The sequence below is a fragment of the Emydura macquarii genome, unplaced genomic scaffold (genome assembly GCF_026122565.2).
Source record: "Emydura macquarii macquarii isolate MOO-44397 ecotype Brisbane River unplaced genomic scaffold, CSIRO-AGI_Emac_v2 contig_2699, whole genome shotgun sequence".
In the NCBI taxonomy this organism is placed as follows: Eukaryota; Metazoa; Chordata; order Testudines; family Chelidae; genus Emydura; species Emydura macquarii.
The window spans coordinates 1,896,646-1,919,199 of record NW_027132836.1 but is presented as its reverse complement, the minus strand read 5'-3'; the positions used below and the strand labels follow the sequence as shown (position 1 = coordinate 1,919,199).

Here is a 22,554-nt window from a genome sequence, read left to right as displayed (position 1 = left end):
ACAAATACAATCCACAAAGCAAAGGTCTTTCTGCACCATTTTTCTAGCATGCTTTGGCTTATTCCTCCTGGAATTGCCTGTGCCCGGTGATGTGTTTTGCGTAGATGTCCCTGGACCACCTCATGGTGTCAGACACCAGAAGACGCCGCATAAGCCGATAACGCCGACCGATTCCGCAAGCCCGCAGCACTTGCTCGTTGCAGGGGGCCCACACGTCCGGGGTTCTGACGATTAACATGAGTTAACGAAAATGTTGGGGAAACCACTCATGCACTATGGCAGATTAGGCAAAGCAAGACCTGCTGTCTCAGATCTCTGCCCAGAGGCGGTACAGGTCATACAGAGATGAATCAACCCTCAGTCCTTTTGCTGAAGTGACACTGTCACAGATGGACTCCTTTGGCCCCCGTGGTACATGGCTATCTGGTGTTTTTACCACCTTATCAGGCCCCTGCTCTAGCTATTAGATCACACTTCCCTTGGACATCACTGTCTGCTGCCTCTTACTCAAGTGAAGTTGGCAGAATCACTTGGAAGCTGTACGCTTCACTAGCGGCGGCACTAAAAGTTTCTTCTACCACCAGGAAATCCTGCTACAGCTCCTTGCCCTGTTTCCATAGTTCCTGCCTCCCAATGGAGCCAGGCAGCTGGAAAGTGCAGGTACAAATAGAATCTTAAGTGTTGTACACATTCATTTATTTTATTGCTTCTTCACATTTGACACGTTGAGCTCTTAGTTGGAGGAAGCCAAAGATACGTTTGTGTATCTGTCATGCCAGCAGGATTAACATCCTCTGTAAACAAAGCATAACCCTCAAGAACCTGGGGTGGAGAATTCTCTTTTCGAAGGGAGTCTGCTACCAAAGCCCTCTGAAGAAGCCCAGAGCAAGAAATTATTAGAAGCTACAATTATCCTAATGCAGAGGCACAGCAAGTTTCATCATTTAACCTCTCATCCTGAAACCTTCCCCGACAAGAAGAAATTAGTAAATTACTAGGAAAAACTGTAAAGGGGGAGAGAAACTGATCTTTAATTTTCCTTTCAGGAGGTCGGAGTGCTGCAGGATTAGCTATTCTTTTGTAGAGTCTCTGAGAGCTCACAACTCTCCCCACACCTATTACAACAAACTTTCCATTCTCTCATTTTTGGGTAGCAACAGGAGGCTTTGAAACCCAACAAGCCGAGAGACTCAGACCCTGAGAGAGAGGCATACTTTGAAAAACCGGACGCTGCAGCCGAGTCTGCACAAGCTGCAGAGTTAGCTCTGCACCAATTCTGCTTGCAGACATCTGATGCAAGCCGTTTCGTGACCACACGTAAGCTTTGCAGCCTCCAGGAATACATTCTAGAAAAGGGGGAAAGAATTTTTTAAAATTGTTCCTCTGGGGCTTTTTAAAACTCTTCATTTCTGAGAAGCATCCAGATCTGCTGGCCGTGTAAACCACGGTGTGACCAGACAGGAACAGAGTAAGTGTGTGTGTGACTCACACTCAGTGACTAACATGCTGCGTGTTCTCTTCTGATATAATTTGCCTCAGTGCAAAATGAGCAGGCAAATAACTGTGAAATGAGAATAATACTGTCCCTCTGTGCCATGAAGCTTAGTTGTTGAACATTTATAAAGCACTCTGGGATCCTTTGGAGGTAGGGAGCTAAAAAAGAGCAAGGTAATAATATACTAACCTCCTTTGGTGGTGGGTAAATTCTTCTCTCCCAGGAATGCTGGGGATGATAAACACACAAGCTACAAGCTGGGATAGACCAGCCTATTTCTAGAAATGGTCTCTCTCCTTCCCTGCCTTTTTAAGTGATTTCAGATGTTACTGGACTTCTCTGGCCCCTGAGCATTGCCTGCCTGTGGGAAAACCAGGTCTCTGCTAACATGAACCCGTTACTTGGGGCTATTTGCATGTAGCCGGAATCCAGTCACAAAACAGGTGAGAGCAGAATGCAGCACAGGTATTTAGTGAACAGACATTGACCATTCTGATTCCTAGGTCTTGCCATTTTGAAACGTGTTACAGACACCCCAAAAGGGAGGACACTAGGAGCAAAGGATTAGCAGCAGAGGGGGTGGAAGAGAGAGGGTTTCCTTGCATTAGTATGCCCTACATTTTTAGTAAACTTCCCTTTCAAGTGTCAACATTTCGGATCCTAACAATGTACTAAACAGAGAGAGAACAGCAGGGCTGTGCGGGAGAGAGGCAAACCTGGGTCTACAATGAGCGATGTCTGTAATGAGGCACATCTGAAAGGTGACATACCTTTTAAATCCCTGCTGTGAGTGCATTCAAGTTTATCTCCACTCTCTTCCCAGGACGTTTCCATAGGATGATGACGTACATCTCCAGGTAGCTGGCATGGAAAGTCAATGAGGATAGTGCAAATACCTCACTTAGAAGCTTTCAAAGGTAACCCACATGGATACCCTGGTGGTGGCTACCCTACAGATGCTGGTAGACAGGTCTGTAAAGAGGCACTGATAAAAGTGTCCTTTCAGTAACTTGCTGTCTATACATTTACATATCATTTTGCTAGTATACGCACTGAAACCCCAACTAGGAAATCCACAACAGACTTGCTTAACCGTGTCTGAGCAACCAGAAGTCCTGGGAGAGTCATCTGCAGGCAGAGTGCAGATATTGTATCTAGTCTTGCATCGTTCACATGAAAGCCAGGAACAGAGTTATGAGGTCCATTCCTTGCCTTCTCTTTTTAATCAGTAAGTGAATCTTATTTATTTATTTATGAAAAGAAAGTTGTGATTCTGAGGGCTTGAGGTGATCCCTTAATCTGACCAAGTCCAGTGCTTTATCTCTGCAATGGTGGTGGTGAAAGCCTCTGCACTAGCTCTTCGTTTCGGACATTTCAAGATTTCAGCACTTGTCGTAGATGTACTGTATAAAAGCCCATGGTTCAGACTGATTGGTTTTCTAGTATTTCAGCATGATCAGTTAGTGGTGGGAGGGCCAGGAGGCAATGTCAGTGTCTCATAGTTCTTGTAATTCTCTAGGAACAGTTAATGTTAGTGAAATCCACTGAGCTCAGCTGTATTAAGGGGATAGATGATAGGTGCTAATTTACTGTGGTGATGAGGGGACATATAAGTGCCTGTATGTGTGTGTGTGTGTGTGTGTGTGCATATATATGCTGCACTATACAATCATGATAAATCAACTGAGAAAATTCTACTTCCATTTACATGGGTAAGAAGCTATATTTAGTCAGGGAGGTTACTGTGTTTACACTGGCGTAATGGAGAGTGGAGTGTGGGCAAATATCTTTATGTTCATGAGCTCCCCCTTTTATAAGCATCCTTTGGGATACATTTCTGTGCCAAGCAGGGAAAGAAAGTCAGAAATTCATTGCCCAGGGAGATTTGGCTGTCTGAACTCTGATCAAGTGTTCTGAAGTATTTAGGATAAAAAGAGAACCTCTTTCTCGGACCTTTATTTGGAAATGATAATGATTGATAATGTAAAATAAGAAGCCGATACGAATTTAAAAATTCACTTTGAAATTCTAGAAGAAAATAAATATAAAATAGCTGTTTAAAAACCTACTGTAAATGACTGTTGATGACAATACTTCAGAGAAGACACAAAACATCATTGTTGTTATAGAGACCATTGTAAGACCCTGTTTTCAGTTGCTTATAACTTTGTCAAACTCTAATCATTCAGGCTGAAATTTTCCATGCTAGTGTCTGTCTCAGGCAGATGATTTATTTTTTGGAAGTTTCTGAGAATGAAATTAATGAACAATACGGTGTTTTGCCCAGTTCGAGAGTTCTCACAACCATTTAGTTGAGTGCCCCTATGCTTTGGAGCAGGGACTTGAAATTTGTCAATGGAGGTCAAAGATAGGCCATTTGCCATCCCTGTGAAAATTCTTCCAAATCTGGCCAAGCGATAAGCCTCTGAAAAATCAGTTTGCACATACTCTGTAGAAACTAGCTGGAGTTTGTCAGCTCAATTCTCTGCAGGCTGCTTTTGCACTGATCATGTTCCATCCCTATGCAGTTCCTCTATGCTGAATGGACTGCATGTGCCGTATCTGAATAGAGCAGTGATGTTCAACCTTTTTTCATTTGCAGACCCCTAAAAAATTTTGAATAGAGGTGCAGACCCCTTTGGAAATCTTAGACATAGTCTGCTGATCCTTGAGGGTCTGCAGACCACAGGTTGAAAAACACTGTCCTATGGTAACAGCAACCTTTCGCAGACCCCTTAGGCGGTCTGCGGACCACAGGTTGAAAACCACTGGCCATAGAGTAATTGAGGATGCTGCATTTCCAGGCTGCTCCCTGCAGCTGCTCCTTCCCAGGAGCTCGGAACTCTTTTGTCACCAAGCACCAGAAGTGAGACCCGGGAGACTGTCTCCTGTGTTTTCTGTGCCCTTGCTGTTGGCACTCAAACATCTTGGAGGAGAAGGTGGAACCCGTCTGACTGATTCAAATGAAGCAGAGAAGCAGGGGATAAAAGAGGAGGGAGGTATTGCAACCTTAATTCAGCCTCCTTGTGTATATGTATTTTGATACTCGTGCCATGATCCTATACAGTTTCCTCCACAAGGCCCGTGCAATGGCTGAGCCATGCTCTGCATAGGAATCAGGGCTGTGTAGTGAAGGAGGCTGTTGTCTGTAGAACCCCTTCGTCAGTTGTTGCAGAAGTGGGAAGGTGTATTGTGAATGAGGCAGGGAATTGCAGGAAGAAAAATTGCATGGTCTCATGGCTAAGACAGTTAAATGCTGCCCTGGAAAACGAGCTTCTGTCCCTGCCTCTGCCGCAGCGTGATGCTGAATAAATCAGTTAAGTCAAACTTTTTACAAATGGACACTAACTATGCGTTCCTCATTTACGGGCACTCAGTTTGAGAATCTGTCGTTTGTAATCTGATTTGCAGAAAGGTGAGCATACAAAGCTGCAACTGAAGTTGTTTGGCGGTGGACTTTGAACATATAAAGCACTATAAAAATGCTAAATACTCTGAAAAACCAAGCTCATGGCATCTCGTGTTAGGCATCCAAAATTAGTGGACATTGGCAATTTTAGCTTTAATCTCTCTGTGCTTCAGTCCCCCATCCCATAAAATGTGGTTAATCATACCACTGTACCTCACAGGTGTGCGCATGAAAATAAATTCACTGATCTACAGTACGCTCACTGTGATATCTGACTGCTTTACAAAGAAGAGTCCATGTGGAAATTAGTAATTTGCAGGGTTTGGCTGATCTAAATTACACTTGCATAGATCTTGAGTAACTCCATGGAAACCAGTGAAATTACTCCAGATTAACACTGGTATAACTGAGTTCCGAATGAGGCCCTAAGGTATTTATTTATTTAGTTTGCAGAATAGTGACAAGGGGCCAAATTTTCCTCTGTTCTATTGATGTATCTTCATCAATTTTGGCAACCTTGCAAGTTGTAATACAGAGGAACATTTGGGCCCTGGCATGTTAAAGTTTTAGTTTGTGGCTTCCTTCTGACTGTTTGAGAAGCAGAACTAGAGAGTGTTTATTCTGGTGGAAACAGCAAATCAGCAACCAAGGTAGGGCTCTGCGCTGGCTTCAGCTCAGGGTTTAAGACAGCCCCCTCAGAACAGCTTGTAGGCAGTGCAACCGTTAGATGCAGGAGAGTAAGGCCAGCCAGCAGTAAGAGCAGGAGGCTTGGAGTGACAATAACTACAATGTGCTGCATTAATGCTGCTGCAGGATGCAAAGCAGGGAGGAGAGTCCCTGCAGCCAAGTTCCAAAAGAAATTGCATGCCATTCTCTAAAGCATGACTGAGGAAGCTGAAGTGAGGCCTAAAACTTTCACACACAGTGAGACATGCGGTGCTTCATGTCTATATATGAAGAAGCTGCAGTAGGAACTCGTGTGTGTATTGTGGGAAACATCACACACCTTTGGCCACAGTGTTTCGCTTCTCCTACAGCCACACGGTAGCAGCCAGGCTGCAAAATGACACCATTTCCATGGATCTTGTTGCACTCCCAATAATACCGGAGTCGGAGGGCAGAGGGAGGAGGGTGGCCCTGGTGTAAAAGAGACCAGAATTTGGCTCTCCCACACTCTGAACAGCATGTGGGAAGATGGCCAAATCCTACGATGAATATTTAGATGTGGGTCAAACAGCCACATCTGGATTTGGGGGTCAGGTTGTTCTGAGCCAGGGGAGTTTTGGTTTGGAGTCATTTGCAAAATGGAGATCCAGTTCTGAGAGCAGTGTGGCCTAGCGAATAGAGCAGTGGACTGGGACTCAGGAGACCTCGGTTCTGTTCCGGTCTCTGCCACTAGCCTGCTGGGTGACCGTGGGCTTCATCACTTCCGCCTCTCTGTTCCAGAAGATGTTAACCTCCTTTGTAAAGTGCTTTGAGATCTAGTAGTGAAAAGTGCTATGTTACAGTTAGGTATTATTATATTCTGGGTTTGGATTTCAAACACCCCCCGACTTGACTTAAGCTCATCTCTTAGCACACGGCAACATTTTCCAAATGATCATAGCATTTAAAATGTAGGATGGCTCAGCAGACCCCAAATAACGTAATTCACAACACCTATCATCGTGGGCCTATGTTTTGTGCGTCTTTCAGCTTGGCCTATTGTCTAACATTTTCAGTCTGCTACATCGTGCCAAGCAGACGTGGCACTGGTGGGCTGAGACCCATAACAAATCAATGACAGCCAGGCTGGGTCGTTCTAAGGCTCGGATTGTCACAGAGACTTGTGGGAAAGTTCTCACTGCAGCATTTCTGTCTGCTGTGGGCAGCTAGTCTGGCAGGAACTTCTTGAAAAGAGGAAGAGAATGTAGTGTGTCCACAGAAAGCTATTTCTCCTTCAGGTACCAGTTCCAGTTCAGTCCTGGTGAATCATGGACAGAGGTTATTCTCATTTGCTGGCTGTTCAGTACCATATGTGAGATGAGCTGTTGGTTCTCAGTCCCTTTGTTGGTCGGGTGCACCTCCACATCACCACTTGTGGAACTAATTTGCCCTTTTGTTGGCAGTCTGGGCAGAGAGACTGAGAATTGACTGTCCCCTGAAATCCATGCTCTCCCCTCCTGGGAGCTGGTCTGGCCAGCTCAGGGTTGGAGGCAGCTATACTGGTGGGGGGGAGCAAATCCTGCCACTGCCCAGCTGTGTCTGAAATCCATGTATCTGGAGAACAATCTCCAGGGTGGCTAAGTAGCATCTTTTGCCAGCATTGAATCCACTGATAAGAGGGCCTCAGACGCGTCTGTGATGCAATGCTTGCACAGGCCATGGTGGTTTTTTGCCCTCAATAAGCAACCGTGGGAACCAGCTGTAATGCAATTAGTTTTCAACATTTCTGGCTCTGATGGTATTAACTCAAGTTCGGAGGTCTTGCCCCATGTATGACCTACCCACAAAACACACCAACTTCTCTTCCTCCTCGCCCTCAGGATGCTGTGTCCAGGTATCAGCTGCCCGGTATTAGCTTGTGCCTGAAGCTCTGCCGGACGCTTGTCTCATGATATATTTCAGGGACCCACTGTCACCACACGTCCGCCTGCCCTTTATGAGCCTGTGAGTAGGATCATTATCCTGTCATTTAAAGTGAAGTACTGCGGGGCCACGTTGTGTCACATAATAGGATCTTGAGTTAGTGTATCCTTTTCTGAATGAGTTGACGAAGACAGGCCTTGTTCATTCCCTTTAATCTAAACCAACAAGAGGAATCTCACTTCTGTTAATTGTGTCTATACCAGCTGTGCCGTCTGGGGGCGGGAATGAGCAGGGAAAGGGAGAACACGAGCTCCGTAGTGTTGTGAACGCTAACCCCACCAGTCGCGGTTCTGACATTGTCTTTGCAGCAGTAACACCCGTGATCAGCTTTAATATCGATACCCGCAAGAAGTGGATTACGCCGCCCACAGAGCCTCTCTCTTGGCCCAAGGTTCTCCAGCATTCAGATGGGCACAGGACCTGGTAAGGGCCCAAATCCCCTCTCCGACCTGTCAGACTGGCCGTTCTAGTACAGGAGGCAGGGCCACCGCTGGAATTCCCAGGCACCCCTCCTGGGGCCCGGCGCCAGGCGGATTCTTGTGAGCAGTGACAAAGCACCATGGGGCTTTTGTGGAACCAGCACTGAGTGCGCTGTTTGTCGAGCCAGTCTTGATTTGTGCCTTTTAAGCCCAGTAACAAACTGGAACCACAACTCTTTTTGTGTGTGTATTTAAAAAAAACCATTTTCAGTTTCTCTTCATGCCAGCGGCCCTGGATTCCATACCACCCTTCTCCCCCCTCGCTAAGTCATGGCGCTAACTAGACAATGACGTGCTTAACCAGACCACCCTCGTGCACACACAGACCTGCCCTCCCTGCCAGGACGAGCGTTTGCAGGCTCCGTGTGCGATCTGCAGGCAGCCAGCCAGCCGCAGCCGTCACCGCGCCCCGGCAGCTGCCGTGAGCTGCGAGACCAGAACTGACCACACTGTTCCCGTGGGTTTGTGGGGGAACAGCAGTGGGCGTCTGTGCTGATAAGCAGGTAGAAGGGTTGTCATGGAAACAACCTAGATAGTGTGTGGGGAGAGAGCTACCGTAGCTGTGTACCTATAGAGCAGGGAGGGTTGGTTTAAACTTTGGAGTAAAAAACAAAAAAACCAAAACTCCACAACTCTCCTGCTCCTTTCAGCAGAAAGTGAAGTGGGTGCTACTCCCAGGATTTGTCATTTCCCAGTGCAGTGCAGGAATCTCTTAGGACAGGAACATCGGCCTTATCGACCACTGCCTGGATGAGTTGGCTTCCCCTCATGTCTAGCAAATGAACTGGGCAAGTCACCTTGGGATCGATCACTTGGTCTTGACCCACCTGCCCTGACTTAGTCTTTCAGACAATGGGCTGCTTGCTTCAGCACAACAGGGGTAGAGAAGCGGACGAAGGATGTCTCTCCCCGCACTCCGCCAGCTAAGCCCACTGGCATTGGGAGTAGGTGATGGTTGGACCGGAGGTGCAGGTGGCTGGGGTGCGGTGGAGCATGTAAGGTGGAAATTTTCCCTGCTCATCTCTTGTGAATAGCACAGGAAGGGACCCACCGGTGAGAGCGACAGGATGGTGAGAAGACATTTTTCCTCCCCAAGAGTCTGAAAAAAAAAATTGGATAAACTTGGCCGATGTTACAACACACAAGTCAATCCCGTGCACACTAGGAAATTTTAGATCTTACGCCATCTTGCAGAATAGCTATAGAGAACAGAGATGGTTGTTTATATGACCAGACACGGGCTGGCACTGTCCACATAGCCCACAGCCTTGTCACTGGAAAAGCTCTACGCCCAGGCACTGATATCTGGGCTGAGAGAGCTGTGAGGTTAAGGCAGAGGTGACAGTGAGAGACTTTATTGAACTGCCAAGTATCTGCCTGGCTGTGCCGGTGATTAGTTAAGCCTACTCAAGGGTTCAGTGACATACTGTAACGTAGAGAGGAAGCCGCCATGATTGGCTGAAGCTGATCAAGTTCCAGAGATTTCTCCCATATACTTTGCAATGAGAACAGACCCCCCACGCCTTAATCCTATTATTTCTCCATCTTCTCTAGGGTTCTGGTTACTTCCTTGGTAGATGACGATCCAAACAGGCAGCCTGGCAGGCTGAATAAGTGTACGCTTGCCCCGGATGGGCTCCACTGCGAGGAGGTCGGCCTGATAGGTACAGTCCGACTCACCCTTCCCTGCAGTTGCTCTGAAATTGGTTTTGAGTGGGATAGGGATGTTGCAGACGCTAGAGTGTGCCATCAGAGACAGAGGCAGGCAGGTGGCAGAGAGCAGTCCCTGGGTACGTGGAGGATTTCTAGGTCATTACTCAGCTCTGAGGGGAAAAGAAATCCGAACGCACATTGCCACGGTTGGGGGGAAGCTGATCCGAGTGTTTGGAGACCAGCTAATTTGACGTCTGATCCAAAGCCCGTTGGAATCAATGGAAAGGCTTTGTGCGTTTCCAGGGGCCCTTCACTGTAGCAATTGAAGTTAGCGTACTAAGAAATGGATTAACTATATAGGCTACACCTTCCAAGAGAGCAACTGAATGCCCCGTACAGAATCACAGCCTTTGCCTGAACGTATCATGTTTGCCCAAGGAAGAGAAATGCTGAGCTGACCAGCACTAGAAAACGTACTGTGGCATATTTTCATTTCATTAATTCTCCCCCTCCCCCACTTTGCTGCTCAATTTTATTTATTTATTTTTTTTACAATTTTTAGCAAATATTCGAATGTCAAAAAATATCCAGGATGGTGGCATAGCTGTAGCCAGAAGCACTGACTGGATCCTGGTAAGTGCTTGGTAGATCCTCGGGGCTCGGGATGTATGTTTGTCATGTCACCGTATACATTTGTTGGGATGCATAAATGACCAGAACTAGTATTGCTGTGTATTGATGGCACCCTGGCAAGTCACTGGGCCTGCAGGCGAGTGCAATTGCATTGCCCTGCAGGTGACGAGGTTTCAGGAGGAGATCCTCTCCTCAGCTGGGGAGAGGGCTGTACCTTTGAGTCTTCAAGGGGAAACAGCGCTTGGCAGAAGCCATCTGTCCTAAGAGGGAGGAGGAAAAGAGGCTAAGCAGAAGGTGCTTGGACCTGGCTGATGTGCTGCTGTTACCTGTGGAGCCCTGTTGACTTGTGTGTGTTTTAAATCTAACCACCACTGTGTGGCTGTCATTGAAGCCTCCCCCTTTCCTTGGTTAAGCGCTGAAGTCCAACACGACCCAGGCGTGCGGCCCTCAGGCAGGCTGGGGTGACTCCAGGGTGTGGAGGGCTTGCACTGCTATGCCGCTCGCTCTCAAGAGACTTTCAGTGCTTTGCAAAAGATCAATAACATAACGAGCCTTGACTATGGGTCTCTTGGCCCGATTGAGGCCAACGTGTTGCCAGTGGGTTTCTTTGCACATCCTTGGCCGGTTTGCTCATGACATATCACTGTTGCCCTCCCTTCCTCCACAGGCTTGCCTGCAGAAAAAGCGGCGCCGGGCCTTTAGCATCACAGAAGAGTTGAATGGAGTTTGTACCCTGCTCACAGCAGACTTCCACGAGGAGGCTTTCCTCAACCTTGGCAAAATCAGTACGGAAGGCAAAGCAAGCGACATGTTTGTGGGGAGGGTCCTTGACCATGGGAATGGCCCTTGTGCTGGGCACAAACTTCACTTCCATTCCCGCTCTGCTTTCTTGATGCCAGAGGCCTCTGGGAACTAGCCAGGTGGCTTCTGTGGCCTGCTTGGGGGGATCTAGGAATGGAGAGTTTGATGTGAATTCTGCCCTCCATTACACCAATGCGGCGGTGCGGCGTTCACTGGGGTTGTGCAGGGGGAATGTTAGGGTAGGATTTGGCCCTAGGTGCTCTTGAATAAATGTGTGTACTTCTACACGCCTCGTGCATCCTGAGTGATCAGGCACTGAGGGGTAGATTTTTAAAAGCATTTAGGCGACTAAGGATTCCAGCAGGCATCAAGGGGGATTGGCATTTAATTCCCATTGATTTAAATCTTCAGGGGCCTAAATACCTTTAAAAAATCTGTCCTCGAGGGCTTAGGCCAAAATGCTGGTTTGGGAGCCTCACCGGGCTGGGTTGTGATAGTAAAATATATACGCATCTTAACCTGTTTTAGTTAAAAATATGTATTTCTAAGACTGTTAGATTGCCTTTTTTTTTTTTTTTTTTTTGGTTCTGTAGCTGAGACCAAATTAAACAACAGCAACCAAAATAACAACAACAACAACAACAAAATCAATGTTACTGACACGGACAACTCCATCAGCACAGACAATGCCATAGGCATCAGCCGTGCTGGCAGTAACACCTACAACAATTCAAGAAGTAACCAGACATGCAAAGGTATGTGCTGGGTGGACTCCCGAGTCTCCTCCTGGGTGGCGATGTGTGTTAGATGGGAGCTGAATAAGTTTCAACCCACGGTTGGGAAGGGAGCTGGGTAGGAAAAGGGATGCTACTCGAGATGGAAAGACCGAGGCTGACTTGTGGTGATGTATGTTTCATGGTAGTAATTTAGTAACAGCTTTTCCTGGAAGTCTCTCACTATTGATGCAGTGCTGGTGGTGTGCCCAAGTGTCAACCACAAAACAGTGTCAACTACATTTATCCTGAGTGTGGCTGGGTGACATGTTAGTAAAATTATCAGCGATTACACGCCAGTGGAGCTCCCATCATTGCTAGCCCCGATGAAGATGCAGCAATGGGAGACTCCTCAACAGAAGCTCGGTGAAGATGCAGCCAGTTTGGACACAGGTTCCGGACCTCTGGTGCTGCCTAGGAATTTGGGGAAATAATTCCGGTTGCTCTCCCCTTCTTCGTTATTGCTAATGATGTGGTTCCCATTTGCAAAACTGGGGAGGGTTTGTCCTCTGAGTTCCTGACCTCTCGCTAACGCTGCGCTGTCCTGTTGTCCTTTCAAATGTCTATTTTTACCTCTCCTAGGAGAATCAGGGACAGAAATTGTCATTGTTCTGGATGGATCAGGGAGCATCGATCCTGAGGATTTTGAAAGAGCCAAGGGTTTCATTTCCAACATGATGACATTATTCTGGAGGAAATGCCCAGAGGTGTGTGCTGCTCTTCCTCCTGATCCGGGCAGTTGTCTCAGGGCATGTCTACGCTTACCCCGGCGATTTGGCGGCAGTCAATGGGAGTTGCGCAAGCTACGCAAAAAACCTGCGTAACTCCCGTCGACTTCTCTGCTTCTGTTCTGTGCGCTGTCTTCACTGCACTGCGCTGACGGGAACATGAGAAGGTGGTCTTAATACGTCGATTTCTGGATTGACTGAGTGGGTCTTCACTGACTGCTCAGTCAATCCAGAGAAGTCGATCTGATGGCAGCGACTTTGCCGCCGTCAGTGTAGACATAGCCTTAGAGTCTTGTTATGTTTCAGTAGACAGAACAGGCTGCAATTTCCCACTGACACTGGAGAGTCTTCTGCATTATGCACCAGACTGGGAGTCAGGAGATCTGGATTCCAGCCTCAACTCTGATCCTGACTCAGTGTTTGAGAAGTTCCCTGACCCTCTGTGCCTCAGTTTCTCCATTTGTAAAATGGGATAATTTTTTCTATACTATGCTTACCTCCATGCTGCCTGAGGACTCTACCGGTCTCAGGGGAAATTATACTAATGGCATCTGTGTTCCTTGCCCTCCCCCCTACTCATGTTTTGACTTGATTATGGAAGAGCTATGCTGAAGCAGTGAGGATTGCATTTCGCCCTGGCTTTGTACCTCACAGAGTTGTGCTGTCTGATTGCAGTTTGTTAAAGTGCTCTCGGATCTTCAGAAGCATGGTGCTAGATAAAGGGCAAAGCACAAGTTTATGGCTAAATTTTAACACTATTGATTTTGAAATATCCACAGAGGTGTTCTGTATCAGTCCGTCTCTCCTGAGGAATTTAGTGCCAGCGTGAGATCACCCAGTGGCAATGAGAAATGGAGTGTGGAACTTGGTTGGAGGGGTGACTACTCGATCAGCAGGGGGTGGGTTACTCTAGGTTCTTTACATGGCTTATCAGGCAAAACTCCCAAAGCACTTCGAAACACAACTCATGAAAATAAACTACAAGAGCCAAAAAGACATCTCAGTCATTAAATTAAATGACAGTGAACCTGGTGTTCAGGAACATAGGGCGGCTGGCCCACGAGATCAGGAAAGGTTGGGCCAGATTAGAAGTTCAGATGGCAGCAGCAGTTGCCTTGAGTCAAAAGAAGCTGTGCCTTGTTCTCCTATCCGTGGAGCTGTCACAACAGGGGCTGCCAGAATACAGTGTGTGTGATGACGGCAGAGGGATAAAACTGGGAGGAAAATGGATCCGTATACTAGCTACTGTGTGCCCTATGTGCAGTAAAGAATAACCGTGGAGACATTTCCCACCCACTATGCTTTATGCTAAGCTTGCACTTGAAGAAAGGGGCCTGGGGACCCCTTGGTTCTTGCCTGACCTAACCAATTCTGTCTTGGCCGTCTGCTTTCCCCAGGTTAAATTTGCTGTGGTACAATACGGAGCAGAGATCCGAACAGAATTTGACTTGCAGGAAAGCTGCAACAAGTCCAGCGCTCTCTTCCAGGTCCATAATATAATGCAGCTGGGCTCTGTGACCAAGACCGCATCTGCCCTGCAGCACGTGTTGTGAGTTATATCCCTTGAGAACTCTAGAGCCCACCAGGGATTTCTTCTGCTTCATGCTCAAGGCATATCTTGCCTTAAATCAACCCCTGCCAACACCCTCTGATCCCCCCTTGTGTTTCCTTCTCATAGCTTTGAGCTTCTCCCTTTCCTCTCTTCAAAATGCATCTCTTGCCCAAAGGTCCCACTGGAAGAGGGGTCTGGATGTGGCTCCTTCTGGAGTCCCTTGGGTCGGTTTCAGGTATCCACCAGATGGGGTTGTTAAAGGAGAAAGCAAGGGTTCCCTCCCAGCTGCCTTAGGAACCTTAGAACCTGCCTTCAGATTCCCAGTTTCCCAAGGCCTAGTGGATAAAGCACAGGACTGGGACTCAGGAGAACTGGGTGCTCCTGGCTCTACCACTGGCCTGATGGGTGACCTTGGGCAAGGCATGTCCTCTCTCTATGCCTCAGTTTCCCCATCTGCAAAATGGGGATAAAGATACTGACCTTCTTTGTGATGCACTTTGAGATCGACTGATGAAAAGTGCTGTTTAAGAGCTAGGCATTGTTGCCCTGGATGGAGTGATCATGTCCCTGAACAACACAAAACCCATCTTCTAATGACTGCGTGTCCTCCCCATGTGTTTGTGCAGCGGGAACTTTCTCGCATGCTGGGATTTCAGGGAGCCACCATCAATCCACTGAGGACATTGACCTGCATACAGCTTTGCATGTTTAGCGTGTTCCATAAAACACATCCATGTTTGTGTTTCTGCAGAGATGAGATCTTCAATGAAAGCCATGGTTCGGTCAAGGACGCTCACCGGATGATCCTTGTCATGACTGATGGGGAGATCTTTTTGGACCCACTGCGCTTGGCAGATGTGATGAGCTCCCCGAAAATGGCCACGATTGAACGCTACGCCCTCGGGGTACGTGTGACGTGACACACGAGCACAACTCCTTTGCTGTAGCTTGTTTCAAAGACGTTGCCCTTCAAGAGTGGGGAAAAGCACTTAGCTGGAGGGAAGTGGAAAGGACAGCTAGGGAGTGTAAGGTTTCTCTCTTTAGAGTGACATTGCTTCGCTGATGTGTGTACTCAGAAACTTTGGTAGTGAGTGAGGGGAATAAAGAGAGGGTGAGTAGAGAGGAAATCTGGGGTGGTCTAAGTGTCCAGTCTGAAATACCCAGACTTTCTTGTCCCAGCCAGCCTTCCATTTTTGGTGCTGTAGAGTTTATTGTGTTTGAATGAGAACCTAAAAACCAAGGTGCTGTCTGCTCTGTGTGGATGCTGGAGAATCCTGTGGTACTTCTCACAAGAGCAAGGGAAGAGCAAAATTTCCCCTGAACTCTCACTCCAGGGTGTGTGACTAAAATCTTGTGATCCTCTGGAGGAAAAACTTTTTATAAATGTAAAGAGGCGGTGATGATGATTATTAATGAATTAGCTAATTTATTGTCCTGGTCCCATCTGGTGTTCAATCTGGTTACACTCTGATCAGAACTTCACACTGATGTAGAATAAAGTCTGCTGATCCTGTGCACTCAGGTGAATTCTTATCTCGGGCAGAAGGGTTTGCACTGGCTTAGACCTTGGACGTGGTCTGTGAAATTGGATTACTCCTTTGCCTCTTGGTATAAAGATGGCTCTGGTTAGCTATTTCCTTGCAGATTAATCATTCAGAATGAGGATTCCCTCTGGAATCCAGGCTCATGGTTGCAAACACCTCTCTCCCTCTGTTGTTGCTCTGAGAGTTTTGGATCTCTTGGGGATTTGTTTGTTTTGTGTGTGTGTAAACTGCTCCACTTCCCAGCAGTAGCCTAGGGGTTGGCTTCTTCTCCATAGGTTGGAGACGTCTTCAGCAAGCAAAGCGCCCTGAAAGAGCTGCAGCTGATCGCCTCGGACCCCGATGAAGATTACTTGTTCAAGCTGCCAGACTATGAAGCCTTGGATGATTTTCTGTCGGTGCTGGAGAGGAGTATTTTGGGTACCTCAGGTAAAAGGAACCAGTGTCCTGCCACTAACAAAACACCCCCATTCTCTGTGGCCTACACAATAAGGAGTGCTGTGGTTTTTTGTAAATAAATGTAAATAAAGCTCCAAAGCTCAGACTGTTAAAGGCCTTGTTCATTATATGCCAAATCACCACAAAAACAAATCAGCTGAAATCGAGGGGGTAGGAATTCCCCAGAGGCTTCCCGTGCTTGAGCCAGCCTGGAAGGGAGAATACATACCTTCCCCCTTTGATCCAGCCTCCCCCTTTCTGTCATTCTCTCCCCCAAGTGACGTGCAACCATAGCTCCCAGTTTTAAGGGACTCGAGGGATGTAGCAGGTGCTCTAAGATGCACAAGTGCACCCAAGATCAAGAGCTCTGTGACAAGGTACCTCTGCTCTCAGTCAAGTGCTGGGCCAATTGCATCCATTGAATTCTGTCCTGCTTGGGATTCCTGTCATTTACACCTTGTACAAAGTAGGTTGCATTGTCTGGTACTAACAAGTCAGGCTCCTGCACCAGGTACGGGCTGGCTACAGAACCTCCTTCTCAGAGAGAGACACCAGAGATGTGTCTTCTATAAGATTCTGTAATCAATGTACTGCTAGGAATGTCTGTTATGAGCTTTAAGGGAAGGTGCGTTACACCTGGCACCATGGAGTTGCTGATCAGTAGCATACAGTTTAGCATTTCCATTCCAGTTCTGAGGTGAAAGGCTGATCCCACTGACGTCAATGGTAAAACTCCCATTGATTTCAATGAGGCCAGGGGTTCACACCCAGGAGATGTCTCCTCTGCAATGGGGAGGTGCATCCGAGCTGGTGTGAAAAGCACCAGTGGCAATGCAACCGCAGAGGGTGACAGCCCAAGGTCCAGTCCAGGACCCTGGGTGTATACTTGGGCAGCTAGCCCATGCTGCCATGGCGCCAGTGCTATATTTATGAGCTAGCTCCATCACGGCTATCTGGGGTACGCCTAGATGTGCTGCAATTGGACTTCACATCAACCCTTGTCTTAAGCCCGTATTTTAGTCTGAACGTTTATGGGCTGAAAGGGTGATGAAAGCTGCTAAGCATGAAGCTCCGGGGCTGGTTCATCATGAGATCATGGCACTTCTGCAAAATCTATTCCTACTTTTTATTTCTTTTCTTTTTTTTTCTGCCCCACCTCCCTTTCATTTCTCGTTTCTAGTTGCGTCTCTTCCAGAGGCAGGATCTGACTACGGAAATCAGAACAGCAACAATAACAACAACAACTCGGGCATGGAGGATGATGAAGATGACTCATGTAAGCAATGAAAGATCTCATAAAGGGTTTGTGCTGGTGATTATCCGTGAGGAGCGTAGCCTAGGGGTCTTGCTGTGTTGCTGCTGACCGCTGCCCTCTGGACGCTGACACTGAAACTGCAGCTTTGCCGATTCATGCCAGTTAGTCGGCTACAGAGACGTACTGACACGTTTCTCGCAATACGGGCCTAATGAAGGTCCTAACAGCCTCCTTTCTGAATCCTGCTTTTCACGTCCCAGCAGATTCCGGAGCAGAGATCGCCATTGTTCTGGATGGATCAGGCAGCATCAGCCCTGCAGATTTTGAACGAGCCAAGGCTTTCATCTACAACATGATGGAAAGGTTTTATGAGAAGTGCTTTGAGGTACTCCCTTCTTCACTTTTCCTCACTGGTCTGCAAATACGGTAGTCACGGCACTTTATTAGCCATGCCCCTCAGCCTGAGCGATTAGCCGAAGTTCGGAGCATTGCAGGCTTGTTTCTGTGAGGATAAGAAATCAGTGACACAATTTAGGCATGTTCTTGGTGTGATCTTCCTTATCTACAAAACATGCACACACAGTCCTGCTTCCGTGAGCGCGGTAGGAGCAAACAGCACTCGTCCGTTTCAAGGCTCAGAAGTCCCCGAGTTTGCCCCTCCAGCGAGCTTTGTGCCCAAGAATCTCTGTCCTTCTGCTTCCTCACAGGATCAGGATCACAACTGCTTCGCCTGGCTTCCTGCCTACAATGCCCACATCTTGCAATTGGTATCCTAGCCCCTGTTTTTGCACCCAGGGGAGACCCCTGTTGATCTCTCTGGTTTAGCCCTGGCCTCCCATGCAGCCTATTGCCTTGGGCAGCAACCCCGCATTGTCTCCTTTACTGTTTTATTGCACAAAAAGGGCTTGATCGCTCTTTCTGTTGAGCCTGAAAGAGTCGTTGGCCCAGCCACTGGTTCTAATGCAACCTGTGAATGTCTTTGGATCCAAGAGTCCTCTGCCGGCAGCCACTGGCACATTTCAGCATAACGTCATTTGTATTTATAATTTGCGTGGTGGGAGCTCCTAGAGGCAAGGGCCCCACTGTGCTAGGTGCTGTGCAAACATATAGCAGAGAAACAGTCCCTGCCTTGAAGATCTGGCCTCGTGCGGCAAATCTCATCAGGATCAGGTCAGGTCAGTCCTTGGATGGGATATCTCCAAAGGAAAGCCACAGTGCAGCAGGAAGTGGTGCTGGCGATTCCGTCTGATCCCAGATAATTTCCTTTGCACCTGGAATGGGTGGCAAAGACCAATATGAAAACAAAAGAACTAAAAAAACAAAAACAAACCCCAGTCCTTGTCTGAAGCTCTCCTCTCTCTGATCAGTAAATGCGGAACAAAATATGAATCTTACGCAGGCTCTGATTTTTCTGAACTAACATAACTTTTCTTTTAAACTCTGTGTTCCTCTCTTTAGCATAGAGGTGCAATTTCTGCCAGAAAAGATTTTGCTTTCTGGCACTCCCTAGTAGATTCATAATAGACTGTAAGGCCCGAAGGGAGCATTGTGATCATCTGTATAACACAGGTCATAGGACATATCTGAATTAATTCATGTTTGAACTAGAGCAGATCTTTGAGGAAAACATCCAGTCCTGATTTAAAAATTGCCAGTGATGGAGAATTCACCACAACCCTCGTTAAAAATTGTGCCTTACCCCCAGGTTGAATTTGTCTTTTCCCATTAATGCTATTCTCTTCACTGAGATTTTCCTGACTAGTGGTTTCTGAGAGTCCCAGTTCTCTGGATCAGTGATCAATATTGGACTCTGGTGTGACATTTCTTTCCAGTGTGATTTTGCCCTGGTGCAGTATGGATTTGATATCAGAACCGAGTTTGACCTGAGAGACAGGAATGCTAGTGCTACCCTCCAGAAGGTTCAGAACATCACCCAGTTGTGCAACGTGACCAAAACAGCATCTGCCATCCAACATGTGCTGTAAGTAACAAAACGGAACATAAGACAGGGAGATGCTGTATTCCTGGGGCACTTTCTGAATGGATGTGTGAACATGTGGGGCCCAGAGCTGGTCACATCTCCTTAACTGGCCAGAAGGGTCACTACTGAGAAGCATGAGGCACTCCTTCCTCCCCAAGAGATTGAGCATATGCTACATTTCATAGCACTTCCTGACTCCACCAGTGATAATGGCCCTGCCTCAGTGACCCTGGTTATCCAAAGGCTGCAGATACCCGGAAGACTGGGAAACTAGAGGAGTCAGGCCAATAGACTGGAGACTTGTCCTCCCTCGACCTATGCTGGCTCTTCATATCTTAGAGAATGTCATCTGGCTTGCTGAAGGCCAGTTGACAATGTGAGAGCCTAATCTCAGTTTGAGGCACCAGAAAGGCAATGAAAAGAAAAGCTGGCAAGCATCTGGAGACGCACAATGCAAACCGGAAGAATGGAACCAGCATTTAGCTAATCAGGGTACAGTTTATCAAGCTGGTGCACATTCTTCTCAGTGGGAAGCCCTAGGCACTGGGAATGGTATATGGAGCTTTTAACCTCTAGGCTGAATGCCCAAATCCAGCCCTGGTTGGCTGTACCTGTGGAAGCCTTTACCACATGGTGGCTGCTAAGTGACCTTTGTGAACTGAGATATTGGTCTCTGTCCAGTCCCTTCTGGGATACATGTCCCCATCCCAAGAGCCACCCCCACAACACCACTTCTCGCAGTCTCAGCACAGAGGGCAAGAACTGAGTAACCATGGGGAGTGCCATCTCCTTGCTCTGTTGTGTGTGCGTGTTGTGTGTGTAGTAGGGTGAAGGGGGCAATGCAGTTTCCAAAATCACTCCCTTTACTATAGTGGGTAGAGTAGGGAGTTGGGAGTCTGGACTAACCAGAGATACTTTCTGTCTCCAGAGTTGTCAGCTTGGCAATTATCCTCAGCATTAAATTCACTATGGAGAAGGGGGGGAAAAGATCTCTGGTCATTTTTGAGTTATGTGAATGTGAAAGGAAAAGTCCTGAGGAGTTAAGTCCCTTCTCTGGGCCTTACTACAATTGTTAGCCAGAAATTCACAGGAATTCAACAGATCTATTGGCTCATTCCCCTGACCCCAGAGACTCATTCTGTGTTTGACAATTTTAACAGGGATTCTATCTTCAATGAGAGCCAGGGGTCCCTGAAAAATGCTGCTAAAATCATGGTTGTGCTGACGGATGGGGATATATTCCTGGATCCAATGAACTTAACAACGGTGATAAATTCACCCAAAATGGCAGGAGTTGACCGCTATGCCATTGGGGTAAGTTCAAACTATCCAAAGGATCTTGTGCCTCCCCACCCCCAAACATAGCAGATATCCATTATTAGAGAGCATCGAGAGGAAAAACTCACCCACACGGAGACCCAGTCAGTGTATAAAAATGAACAAATGGAAAACAAAACTCCGTCACTGAGCTAATAATACAGTCCATACGTACATAAAATCCAACTCCGCTCCGTAGAGTACTGCAGTTTCAAGTCTCTTGTACCCCATCCTACACCTCTGCTGTCTGCTCTGACCAATCATTCTTGGTGCTCCAGCTTCCCGCCCACCTTCTCACACTCTCGACCTTGTGTCAGGCACCTTCCGTCTCCTCATTTAAACCCCTCCTCGAGACACGCTGCATTGTGTTAATATTGCAAAGTATAATGCAAACTAGAAAGCCAGTGGGATCCACTCAGTATATATATTTTTAAAAGCACTAAGGTAAGACAAGACCAGACGCTGCCTCCAGTCATGGCACTGAAAGAAGGGAATGGTACATCATGATTGCACAGGATGTTGGAAGGCCATAAGTCACAACAATGAATAGGTAAACGTTTTTAAAATCTTGCCTGAAAATTTATGGTTTTCAAAGCTCCCTGGGGGGGGGAATTTAGCTCCCATGGAAAGAAAAGAATGGAAATATTAATTCTTCGTTAGTTCTTCACAATCAGCTCTATCAGTCAATACTGCTTTTTGGTCCTTAGAGAGGTAGCGACAGATTTAAGGCATTTTGCATCTTTGCTGCCTACAAAAATGTATCCTTTTCATCTAAAAGTGACTCTAAACTTGGCAGAATACTTCCCCTTCAATGCCAAACTGAATAAAATCTACCTTCAACAAGTATAATTTATATATTCTCATCTAAGCTATTCAGGACACATCAAAATATATCAAAAATGTTTTTCACAGAAATGAATTCACTATTTTTTAAATATTGAATTAAGGCTATTTTCATCTTCAAAGGAACAAAACGTAGCAACCGGAGCTCAGCATTGTTCATTATTCGCATTATCCATAGCAGCTCCTCAGGCGCTGGTAACTGGGCCAGGGAAATGAAAAGTACATTCTAGGTGCAGAGAAGTGGCAAATTTAAAAGCTAGAGTTTCTCCAAATAATTTTCTGCTAAAGAATTACTAGTCTGAGTTTGTTTAGAAATCAGACTGGCCTCGTTAGTTTAGTCTTATTAATAGAATTCATGTGTCTTGAAGTCTGGTATCGTGTCTGTCTCGTACAAATTCCATAATAAACATTCTATCTCCTCCCTGTCTGGCAAACCCCAAACTTTCTGCTCCTGCAACCTATTTACAGAATAAAACTTCCTTCACCTTTATATACTGCCTTTTGAACCTGTCATTCTACGGAGGTAATTACCTGCTAGACCCAAAGTGCTTACGTTTCAGATAACTGACACCAGTGTCGTTACAGCAGATATGACATTGGCCTGTTATGGGGACCTGTTCCCTAAAAGCCTGATCCTATAAAGCACTGAGAACATCCAACTTATTGACATCAATAGAAATTGCAGTGGCTGAGAGCCTTCAGGAAGCTCACAGGACTGAGATCTGCTGTAGATTCCTGGGGTGTTATAATCCCCAAACAGATGCAGCTAGGTAAAGTCACCATTTTTTCAATCAAAGTGTGCTGTTCTTCTTAATTGATCTTTGTCTCCATCACAGGTGGGAGAAGCATTTAACAAGTCAAAAGCCCTAAATGAGTTGCGGCTGATTGCGTCTGATCCAGATGAAAGTCATTTATTCCAGGTGACTAACTACTCGGCTTTAAATGGGCTCCTTTCAACACTGCAGCAGAAAATCATTGGGATAGAAGGTGAGGGTAAACCTTTGTACCTTGTCATCCTGTCTGAGTAA

At 46.8% G+C, this 22,554-nt stretch overlaps 1 protein-coding gene across 1 annotated transcript in view; it reads left to right on the top strand.

Annotated features, from left to right (window-relative positions):
* Window positions 1-6,098: 6,098 nt before the first annotated feature.
* Window positions 6,099-22,554, top strand: part of ITGAE (integrin subunit alpha E) — a 54,835-nt gene continuing 38,379 nt past the window's right edge. The window contains exons 1-15 of the mRNA XM_067566029.1: window positions 6,099-6,159; window positions 7,736-7,955; window positions 9,566-9,675; window positions 10,227-10,297; window positions 10,965-11,082; window positions 11,692-11,853; window positions 12,454-12,578; window positions 13,997-14,148; window positions 14,903-15,056; window positions 15,971-16,121; window positions 17,311-17,406; window positions 17,646-17,770; window positions 19,218-19,366; window positions 20,527-20,680; window positions 22,363-22,513. Of these exons, the coding sequence (XP_067422130.1) occupies window positions 6,099-6,159; window positions 7,736-7,955; window positions 9,566-9,675; window positions 10,227-10,297; window positions 10,965-11,082; window positions 11,692-11,853; window positions 12,454-12,578; window positions 13,997-14,148; window positions 14,903-15,056; window positions 15,971-16,121; window positions 17,311-17,406; window positions 17,646-17,770; window positions 19,218-19,366; window positions 20,527-20,680; window positions 22,363-22,513 (1,999 nt within the window). The remainder of the gene's footprint in view (window positions 6,160-7,735; window positions 7,956-9,565; window positions 9,676-10,226; window positions 10,298-10,964; window positions 11,083-11,691; window positions 11,854-12,453; window positions 12,579-13,996; window positions 14,149-14,902; window positions 15,057-15,970; window positions 16,122-17,310; window positions 17,407-17,645; window positions 17,771-19,217; window positions 19,367-20,526; window positions 20,681-22,362; window positions 22,514-22,554) is intronic.